General features: G+C 49.5%; 1 protein-coding gene across 2 annotated transcripts; it reads right to left on the reverse strand.

Moving 5' to 3' along the window:
- Window positions 1–512: 512 nt before the first annotated feature.
- LOC148217298 (olfactory receptor 14J1-like) lies at window positions 513–2823 on the reverse strand. 2 transcript variants are annotated; one of them, XM_088158774.1, is made up of 3 exons: window positions 2636–2823; window positions 1204–1520; window positions 513–843 (listed from the first exon to the last, which is right to left on the reverse strand). In XM_088158774.1, exons 2-3 carry the CDS (start codon window positions 1495–1497, stop codon window positions 574–576), a joined length of 564 nt encoding a protein of 187 aa, XP_088014900.1. In that variant the 5' UTR covers window positions 1498–1520; window positions 2636–2823; the 3' UTR covers window positions 513–573. The 2 variants fall into 2 exon arrangements, with proteins under 2 accessions (XP_088014900.1, XP_088014899.1); XM_088158773.1 differs by having other exon boundaries at window positions 513–1520; window positions 2636–2813.
- Window positions 2824–11327: the final 8504 nt, after the last annotated feature.

Genomic DNA, 11327 nt, shown 5'->3' on the forward strand with positions numbered 1-11327 from the left:
TGTTGTGGAGAGAGCCTGGCCAAGGAGCCTGGAGCCCCCAGGCCCTGGCCAGAGGCGTCAGCGCTGCCCCAGCAGTGCCCATGGCCTGTGCCTGCTGCAGCCCCGGCACTGCCACCCCCAGGGCTGTGCCTGGCCCGAGAGCACTCAGGCCCTGCAGCAACACGAGGGCCAGGAGGGCCAGCAGTGGCACAGGAGCAGCACTGGCAACACCAAGTGCTGCTGCTGCTGGGCACAGCTGCTGTGCCAGCACTGATCTGCCCCAGCTCTGCACATAGACATTGCTACTGCAGCTCCAGAGAAGGGAACAAAAGGGGCATCTCTGGAGAAAACTTTGCTGGAAGATCCTTTCATATATAGCCACCAAGAGTGCAGCTCCTCATTGACAGAGTCTGTGGCCACAGGGAATGTGGAGAGAAACAAAATGAGAAATGACACGAGCAAAGGCGTCTATTTGTGGACAATATCGAAAAACTAAAAGAAAGGAAAAAGGATCCCACAACTCACCAAACAAGAACTATCAAAAATGGCGTTTATTTATGTGATTTTCATTATTTTTCTGGAAGTTTAATGTTCCTAAAACCCTCCACTCATCAGTCTCCACATTGCACCCTTGAGCTCCTGGTTCCTCAGGCTGTAGATGAGGGGATTCAGGGCTGGAGGCACCACTGAGTATAGAACTGACAAGGGGAGATCCAGTGATGGGGAGGAGATGGAGGGGGGCTTCAGGTAGGCAAACGCTGCAGTGCTGAGAAACAGGGAGACCACAGCCAGGTGAGGGAGGCAGGTGGAAAAGGCTTTGTGCCATCCCTGCTCAGAGGGGATCCTCAGCACAGCCCTGAAAATCTGCACATAGGAGAAAACCATGAACACAAAACAACCAAAATATAGAACAGCACTTATCACAATGAGCCCAAGTTCCCTGAGGTTGGAGTGTAAGCAGGAGAGCTTGAGGACCTGTGGGATTTCACAGAAGAACTGGTCTAGGACATTGCCTTGGCACAGGGGCAGGGAAAATGTATTGGCTGTGTGCAGGAATGAATAGAGAAAGCCACTGGCCCAGGCAGCTGCTGCCATGTGGGCACAAGCTCTGCTGCCCAGGAGGGTCCCGTAGTGCAGGGGTTTGCAGATGGACACGTAGCGGTCATAGCACATGATGGTCAGGAGGGAAAACTCTGTTCCAATGAAGAAGATAAAGAAAAACACCTGAGCAGCACATCCAGCATAGGAGATGGTCCTGGTGTCCCAGAGGGAATTGTGCATGGCTTTGGGGACAGTGGTGCAGATGGAGCCCAGGTCGCTGAGGGCCAGGTTGAGCAGGAAGAAGAACATGGGGGTGTGCAGGTGGTGGCTGCAGGCTACGGCGCTGATGATGAGGCCATTGGCCAGGAGGGCAGCCAGGGAGATGGCCAGGAAGAGGCAGAAGTGCAGGAGCTGCAGCTGCCGCGTGTCTGCCAATGGCAGCAGGAGGAAGTGGCTGATGGAGCTGCTGTTGGACATTTCATCATTCTAGGCATCGTGGACTGTTGAAAGAACAACATTGAAAAACTGGGACAGATTTCCTTGGGTCAATTCTGTGCAATTATGTTAGGAATCCTCTCAAAACTGCTTCTCTTCCTGTGGTGGAACTTCACTAAATATTTTTCAGTTTAGTTTTAAGCTGCTGAGTTACTGCCTCGTCTTCAACATTACTCTCAGCCTGAGCACTGGAGAGCACAAAGGGAAAACACGGCTCTTTGAGCCCCAGTACAGTCAGACATCCTGGTCCCATATAGGTGCCTCTTGCTCATTTCACCCTCATTTAACCCTCTATTTCAGGGTTACCCTTAAAACTGTCTGGAAAGATAAAGTTGACTGTTTGAATGGTCCTGGTTTTAAGTCAGTTTCTGTAAACCCACTCTTACCCTGGGCAGCTGGACAGGGAGCATATCCAGGGTTCCTGTGGCTCTCTGCTGCCTGCAGTTGTGCCTACTGGGAGCTGTTTCTCTCTATCCAAGCCTTGTCCGTGCCAGTGCTGCCAGAGCCCAGCCCAGCTCTGGGGGATCAGCTCTGCCCTGCACACCCCTCCCAGCACAGGGCACTGCCCAGGGCCATCTCCCTGCCAGCAGGGCCTTAAGGGCAGCTCACACAAACTGAGATGCTGCAAGCCAAGGTGCTGCTGCTGCTGTCTGTAGGCACAGGAGGGTGAGGAGGCACTTTGTGAGGGAGATGGGAGGCACATCTGCTGATGCCCAGGGGGACAGTGCAGGAGTGTCAGTGACACAGACACACCTGACAGCCCCTTTGCCTTGCCTTGAGGAGAAAGCTGAGAGCAGCCCTGGCCATGCAGCACCATTTCCACAGCAGGAGGAATCTGCCCTGATGGGGGTGGCTCCTTGCACCTCCAACTTCTCCCCACAGTGCATGGGGAGCTGCCAGGCAGGCTGAGAGCTGTCCATGGCAGGTGGCACATGGGCTGGGCTGGCCAAGAGCCCTGAGGGCTGCAGGAGCTGGTCTGCAGGACAGCCCTGGGCAGCCCTGGCTGCAGCCCCAGCTTCAGCCCCTGCAGCCGTCCCTGGCAGCAGGAGCCGTCCTGCCCTGTCCCTCTGACGGTGCCCAGGGCAGCCCTGCTCTGCAGAACATCCTCATCCTCACTCACCGTGTCCAGGGCTGTGAAGATGTTTCCCCAAGTGCAGTCTCAGCTCAATGTCTTCCCAGTCCTGATTGCCTTGAGCCTGTCTGTGCCTGGCTCCTGTGCCCTCAGTGCCTGCAGGCAGTGCCCTCAGCCCTGCTGGGCTGGCAGAGGAGCTGCTCCTCAGCAGAAATGTCTTTTTGAAGCTTCTCTTGGTTTGCATTGGGAGCTGCCTCTGTGCCAGAAGCTCAGCAGCACAGGCACAGCACAAGAATTTTAATGAATCTCTTGAGGCTTTAGCTTGTTTTACATCATAATCATCCCCTGAGAGAGTGTTCAAAAAACTTTTCAAGAACTAAAATGTAAATTAAAATTCTGAAGTTTCTTGAAGTTTTAATGGGTCCCACTGTGGGACATGACTGAGAAAGTGTTCCCTATTTCCAGTTAGAGCAGGAAATTGGAGGCAGAGATGACAGGTGGGGACAAAGAGAAGCCAAGTCTTGGTGCCCTGGGGCACAGCAGGGTCTGTACCACCAAGGGCTGGGAGGAGACACCTTGTCCTGAGCCACTGGGGCCTCCTGGCACAGCCCCAGCAAGGCTGGCCACTTGTGCTGCCCTCAGCATCCCCCCACATCCCAGTGGCCTCAGGGATGTGCTGGGACGAGTCCCTGGGGAGCCTTGGTCAGGAATGGCCCTGGGGGCTCCTTCATGCTCCCAGGGACTGCAGGTTTTTCCTGCACTTTGGGTTTTGCTTTTGCCTTGGAGTCTCTGAGATCTTTGTGCAATTATGGCCTCCAATTATCTGCTTTAATTAGTCCCTTGAGAGCCTTTGTCAGTAATGATACTCAGTGGGGCTCATTAATATTTCAAGGTACTCAGTTTTTTAAGGTACTTGGAGTTTCCATTTTGACACCAACTCTTTTAGTAGTTTATGCAGTGATGCCCCTAATTATCTGCTTTAACATGTCCCTTGAGAGAACTTTGTACTGACACTCACTGGGGCTCATTAATATTTCAAGGAACTTCAGTTTTTTAAGGTACTTTCCTTTTTCCTTTCTTTTCTCAGTCTCTGAGACATTTTTGGGCAATCCTGGCCTCCCATTCTCTCCTCCAAGCAATCCATGAGGAGCCTGTGTTGGGGATGGACCTCAGTGGGACCCATTAATGCTTTGAGACACTTTGGGTTTTTCTTCTGATTTGGACTCTTGGAAAGGTTTGTGCAATCTCCTCTCAGGCCCTGAGGTTCAAGGGCTCAGCACCAAATGCACCACGGGGTTCATTGGGATCAAGGAAGTCCTGACAAACCATGGCTCTGCCTTGATTTCCCTCTGGTCTGGGGTAGTTCATTAACAAGATTTTCAAATCCAATTATGGAGAAATATTTCCAAGAGATTCTAAGGAATATCCATTCCTATTTTGAAGGGTGTATTTCATTGCTATTCTCTTTAGAGCAGAGGTGATTGCAGCATTCTGTGATTGATATTGATGCAGGGTCTCTCCTCAGGAGGTCTGGCCTGCTCACAGAAGCTGTGCCTTGAGGTCTGACCCAGTGTGAACAGCCTTGCTCCACATTGCCCAACCCCATCCTGTCTGTCCTCACTCACCTGGGACCTGCTTTGCTTAGAGAATTGGCTACACTTAGGCCAAAAGGAGTTTCCCCTCCCCCTTTTTTTAATTTTTTTTAGTTTTTGAAGCAATCAAAAACTCCTGAATTTCCTCATTGAAAACAGACACCTTGTATTAGTGTGTGCCAGCTCAAGGTACCACCAAACAGGTTCCCCTTTCCCAAGTCAGAAACCGGCAAGGAATGTTTGAGACCTTTGGACTCCTTGGTTCCACAAGGCCTTGCTGGGTCACCATGCACTGCTGGTTCCAAGAGATTCTGTACTGTCACAGTGGAGATTTGGGTCCATGGGTGTCACAATGCTCTTTTGGGTTCCATGAGGCCTTGATCTGTCACAATGGACTTTTGTTCCTCGAGGTTCCATACTCTCAGCAATGGTCTCTGTAGTTCCAGAGTGTCACAATGGACTCTTGGTTCCATGTGGCCCCACAGTGTCACCGTGGTCTCCTTGGTTCCACAAGGCCGTGCAGTGTCACAATGGCTCACAGGTTCCATGGGGCCCCACAATGTCACAGTGGCCCCTTGGTCCCATGAGTTTCCCCAGTGTCACAATGGTTCCTTGGCTCCACGTGGCCCAGGTGTCTCACAATGGACTCTTGGTTCCGTGGGGCCCCGCAGTGTCACAGGGGTTTCCTTGGTTCTGTAGGGTCACACTGGACACTGCAGCGCCCCCTGCTGGCCGGGAGGACCAGGCACTGTGCGAGCACCTCCTGGTGGATGACCCCTACAACTGTGAGTGGCTTGTACTGGTTTGTACTGGTTTGTGCTGGGATGGGGTCTAGGGTGTGCTGGGACAGGGCTGAGGTCACTGGGTTGTACTGGGTTATACTGACAGAGGGTGTGTGAGTGTCCAGGAGGGCCTAGCACTGTGTGTACTGGTTGTACTGGGTTATACTGGTTTGTACTGCGATGGGGTGCTGGGGTGTTAGTGGTTTGTACTGGGTTCCAATGAGAAAGGGAGAAGGGGTGTGTCTGTGCCTCCTGATGACTGGGAGGACCTAGTGGCCGACTGTGAGTTATACTGGGTTATACAGGTTTATACTGGGATGGGGTGCTGGGGATGAGTGGGTTGTATTGGTTTATAAAGGGTTATACTGGGATAGTCTGGATTTTACTGGGTTAAACTGGGGTGTACTGGATTATACTGGGAGGGGTCTTGGGGACACTTGGCACTCCACTGGGAGGAACTTCTGGGGATGCTGGCCTTACTGGTTTATACTGGGATGGGGCTTGCGACCTACTGGGAGTGACTTCAGGTTGTGCTGGCCTTACTGGTTTATACTGGGAGCTGCCACCATGGGCTCACAGGCTCAGGGGTGGCGCCCAGCGCTTACTGGTTTATACTGGTGCCTTCCCAGTGTAAACCTGGGAGCACCAGGACCACACTGGGAGCCCCTAGACTACACTGAGTATGAGTTTGGGTGCATGAGACCTTACTGGTTTATACTGGGAACTGCTGCCATGAGCCTCAGGAGCTCGGGAGTGGCTTCAAGTGCTCACTGGTTTATACTGGTGCCTTCCCAGTCCACACCTGGGAACACTGGTAGGCATTTGCAGCCAGGCAGGACCTCAAAGCTGAGCTGGCCTTCACCAGGGCCTTGCTGAGCCGCAGCTTCTCCAACTTCTTGGCCTGGCAACACTGCCTGGGGCTGCTGATGCCCACCAGGAACTACGGCAAGGTCACTGCCCCCTGGAAGGCTAAAGGAAGGTGAGGGATTCCCCAAAAAATCTCCCACAATTTTGCGGGATCCGCAGAATTTTTCAGCCCCTCCCTCGCCTAAAGCAGGAGCTGGTGGGTTCTGTTGGGTTGAATGGGTAGACCTGGTGTTCCTAAATCCCCAATGATTTCAATGGGTAGACCTGAACTCCTGGATACCTGGGTGCCCCCAATGAGATATTGGGGTTTCCCCTGCTGCCCCTCTGATATTTTGGGGTGCCTCCTTTGCCCACACAGAGCTGGAGCTGCTGCAGAATACCATCTTCACCAACCCCATGCACCAAAGCACCTGGCTGTACCTACACTGCATCCTCTCCTGAGGTAACTCAGGGCTCCCTCTCACCCCTGATGTCCTCACCTGGAGTTTTGGGGTACCCCGGAATGTTGGGGTGCACCCTGACAGCCCCGCAGCTGCCAAGGGTCATCTCTGTCCACGTCGCCTGAGAGGACAGTGGCCATCATCTTCTCCTGGCCTGTCAGGGTGAGTCAGGGCACTTGGGTGCCCCAAAAATAACCTGAATATCCCTGAAAATTATCGGGGTATACCTGGATACTGCCCAAAATCACCTGGATCCCTCCCAGCAATCACCTGGGTACACCTGGCTATCCCCAAAAATCACCTGGATACCCCCAGAAATCACCTGGATACATCTGGTTACCTCTTGGATACCTGGATCACCAAAAACCCCTTGGGACCCCTGAAAACTCTAGTGTCTCAAACATCCTCATTGCTTTGATTGGGTAGGTCTGGTGCCCCTAAACCCCATTGCCTTTAAAGGGTAGACCTGCTGTCCCTAAATTCCTCTTAATTTTAACAGGTTAGACCTGGAGTCCTGTTTATCTCCATTTATTGCTACAAATCCCTCCCAGTGGTCCCACTTTTTTTCAGTGCTCTTAATAACCCCAGTGTCCCCTCTCAGCCCTTCCCAGTGCTCCCAGTTTAAACAGTAACTCTTCCCAATCAAGCCCTATCAATGGGTAGACCTGGTGTCCTTCAATCCCCTTTGACTTCAGTGGGCAGAGCTGATGTCCCAAAACTTTTGGCGCTAAAAATACCAATTTTGGGCTTGGAGTTCCCAGCTTTTGGGATGAAAATGGACATTTTTGGGCTTACCTGGGAACACAGCTCCAGCATGTACAGCAGGTGAAGGATCAGGGATTTGGGACTGGCCTCCAGGAATTCATCCAGGACATCCAGAGCATCGGCACTGCAATCCTGGAGTGGAAATTCCCAGAATTCAGCCCAAGATTTCCTCCAAATTTACTCAAATTTCCCTATATTAGGGCCAAATTTCCTCAGAATCCCATTGACTTTAATGGAAAGACCAGGTTTCCCTAAATCAATATTGTCTTTAATGGAATAGACCTGGTGTCCATAAGTCCCTATTGATTTCATTAGTCATGTCTGATGTCAAGAAAATGTGTATTGGGAGATTGACATTACAAGAGATGTGGCAACTGAGAGACGTTGTCAAAGATGGTTTATGGCCTCATGGTGTCAGTCTCATAGAAGGGTGAGACATTAAAGCTGTTACATCCAAAGCCATAATATCAGAAGCCTCCTCATTCTTAGTTACAATGCCTTATGTTAGTTTTTTAGCCAATCAAATACTTCTGTGAAGTTTGCCAGCATCCTTTTACACCAATCATTAATTGCTTTCCTTCTCATGGCTTTGCAGTAATGTGTCATTTTTCAGCCAATCCTATAACACTTCACAAACCTACATTGATATATCTTAAACTTCTAATTAACTTTATAACAAGTTTTATTGCTAAACTTTATAATCTTTTACTGTTTTACTTAACATACTGCTTTGCTTACACACTGCATATTTCTGTTTGCTGAAAACATATTTCTACTTAAACTAAAAACTTATATTCCTGTTTTATATCTATTGTACTTTGAATGCTCTGATTGTCTAAGATTTCTCCAAGGTCTTAGGTCAAACCTTGGATCCATCTCAATCTCTGAGCCTGTATGCACAAGGCCCTGAGAGCTCTCCATGCCTGCATTTCCCACACCACCTGTCATCTCTGCCTCCAATTTCCTGCTCTCACTGGAACCTGGGGACACTTTCTCAGTTGTGTCCCTCAGTGGGACACATGAACAATATCAGAAATTTTGGAGTTCGAATAATACTTAATTCTTTAGAGGTTTCCCTGAAAGCAACGTTCTGACTTGCTTTCCATCTGGTCTGATCCAATTCTTTCAGAAGATTTTCAATTCCAGTTATGGAGAAATATGACAATGACCTCCTTAGAAATATCCATTCCAATTGTGAAGCATGTATTTTATTACTGTTCACTTTAGAGCAGAGGTGATTGCAGCATTCTGTGATTGATATTTGTGAGAAATGGATTTGTAAAGGATTCTCAAAGCCTGACTGAAAGCTCACACAGTCTTGTACATCTGGATGCAAACTCTGAGATAAGGTGTGCTGACTCAGAATGGCCCTGGAATAGAGAAGACGTTGCTGAGAGGGAGATTGAACTAGAAACAAGTTTCAAACAATGGCCTTGCAAAAAGATCAGATATTTTGGAGAATTAGAACTGTTAAATATGCATTTTGGCAAGATCGTGTGTTGTAAAATAATAGATGATTGGCATTAGAATTATTAGCACCGTTGTGTGGCAAAAGATAATAGGCTAAGAAATATTTCTAAGGTTTTATAACGAGGAAATAAGTTGGCTTCTGATAGAATGGCATGGAGTTTTACACCTCTTATGTTTCAACCTTCAAGGAGACTGATAATTGAAGAAAATATTTTAAAACCCTCTCAGTTGCCCCGTCTCTGTAGAGCTGGGATTTTTCAACAGTGCTGAGTCCCTGGACATCAGTCCCTGAGAGGGAGCTGAAGGAAAACTCCTCAGAAGTCAAAATCATATTCAAACTCAAAAGTTTCCTGAAGTTTTAATGGACTCCACTGAGGGACACGACTCAGAAAGTGTCCCCAGGTTGCAGTCACAGCAGAACACTGGAGGCACTGATGACAGGTGGGGACAAAGAAGGGAAAGGTGTCTCTGATGCTGAGCAAACCTGGATGTGTTTCAGGAATGTAAAGGGCCAAGGGCTGAGCCCCAGCCCCTGGCAAGGCAGATCCTGTCCCTCCCTCATTGCTCAGGGCTCTTCCCGGGCCACTGGGCTCTGGGCATGTGCAATGCCAAGGGCAGCACCATGGGGCGGCCCCTGCCAGGCTGCTGAGCAGGGACAAGGAGGCAATGAGGCCCCAGCACAGCAAGGCTCACTTGTCCCCGGCTGGCCTCAGGCCCAGGGCCAGCCTGCATGGCCCAAGTGCTGCAGGAGTTGGCTGTGTCAGGGCCTTTCAGCTGCTGCCCATCCCTGTGGCCTCTGCAGCCCAGGCTGTCCTACGGTGTCCATGCCCTGCGCCTCTGTCCCTGCAGGCTGTCGTCATCCCCCGGCTGCCCCACCTCGCTGGCCCCTTCCTTTGCTGACAGCTCTGCCTCCTGCCTGCCTCTGCCTGCACACACAGAGCCTTGGGCTGCTCCAGACTCCTTCTGGGGGATGTGCTGCACCCAGCCCTGCCCTGAGAGAGGAATTGCTTTATCTTTTTGTCCAATCTGGGCCTCTTCATGTGCCCTTTGCATTAATTCTTTTTTCTCCCGCTGTCATCTGCTTTGTCAAAAGGATTCACCAGCTCTGAAATCACCCTTCTATTCCTCCCATGTCTCTCCTCTGCTGTCCTCAGTCTCCACTCCATTGAGCACAGAGCTCCTTTGTCCCTATATTGTCCTTTGCTGCCCCAAAGCCCCACCTTTTCAAGGTGTTGTCAAATGAATATTTTCCCCTCATAGTCTTAAGAAAATCACCAGAGGCTTAAGCCAGCCAAACCTGTCTGTCTTGGCTACTTTTTCCCTCTAAGCAATCATTGTATATAGAAAATTTGTGAGGTGGAATCTCAGTTTTGGCCCATGGGCACATGGACAAGAAGGATGCTTCTTTTCCATCGGAAGGGAAGCACAGAGCCCAGTGTTTTGGTGGTCAATGAGAAGCAGTGATGCCAAACCAGTCACATTTGTCTCTCCTGGAGGTTTCTACTGGGAGCAATCCTTGGCTCTATGGAGTTTTGGAACAAAATCATATTTTGGCCAAGGACGCCTGGATGAGATGGATTGTTCTTTCTATAGGAGGGAGAGCACAGATTCCTCTTTTTCAGGGGCAAATGAGAGGTGACCACCAGAGGCCAAGGCTGGCCAGAGCTGCCTGTCCTGGCAGCTTTTGTGTGGGAGAAACACTTGCATATAGGGAATTTTTTAGGGGGATTGGCCCCACACACTTGGAGGAGGAGGATGGTTCTTTTCCAGAGGAAGAAAAGGACAGAGCCTGAGTGCTCCAGGGGCTGATGACCAGTGGTCCTTGACATTCCAAGGTCAGCCAGACCTGTCAGGCAGCCTCTGAGATGACAAGCCAACCAGACCTGTTCCAAATTCTCTTTTTTCTATGAGGCCCTGTAGTGTTTCCATGTTCTTTTTTCTGAAATGTCAAAATGGCCCCATCTTTCCATGAGACCCTGCAGGGTCACAATGGCCTTTTGGTTCCATGGGCCCCACAGTGTCACAATGGTCTCCATGATTCCATGGGGCCCTGCAGTGTCACCATGGTAGTGTCATATTGGATTCTTGGTTCCATGAGGACCAGCTGTGTCACACTGGCCTCTTGTTTCCGTGGGCCTCCTTAATGTCACAATGGTCCCTTGCTCCCATCAGGCCTTGCAGTGTCAGAATGCTTTCCTTGGTTCCATGGGACTACACAATGCCACAATTGGTGTCACAATTTCCATGCTCTCCATTATTCCATAAGGTCCTGCAGTGTCACAATGGCCCCTTGGCTGCACAAGTCCCTGTTGTGTCACAATGGGCCCTCCTTTCTTCCATGAAGCCTTGCAGTGTCATAGGAATGTCCTTGGTACCACAGTATGAGAATATAAATATTACTAGAGATGGAGCAACTGAGAGACTTTGTAAAAGATGGTTTGTTGCCTTATGGCATCAGTTTCATAGAAGGGTGAGACGTTAATTCTCAGTTACAATGCCTTATGTTAGTGTTTTAGCCAATCAAATACTTCTACAAAGCTTCCTAGTGTATTTTTACAGCAATCATTAATTGCTTTATTTCCCATGGCTTTGCTGCAATGAATAATTTTTCAGCCAATCATATAACACTTCACAAACATTCACTGATACATCTTAAACTTCTAACTAGCCTTACAAAGGTTCTATTGCTAAACTTTAAAATCTTTTACTATTTTAATGTATTGCTTTGCTTACATAATATTCATTTCTGTTTGCTTAAAACATATTTCTACTTTAACTACAAACTTATATTCTTTGTTCATGTCTGTTCCACTTAAATGCTCTA

Source organism: Sturnus vulgaris, unplaced genomic scaffold (assembly GCF_052056855.1).
Source record: "Sturnus vulgaris isolate bStuVul1 unplaced genomic scaffold, bStuVul1.hap1 Scaffold_87, whole genome shotgun sequence".
In the NCBI taxonomy this organism is placed as follows: Eukaryota; Metazoa; Chordata; class Aves; order Passeriformes; family Sturnidae; genus Sturnus; species Sturnus vulgaris.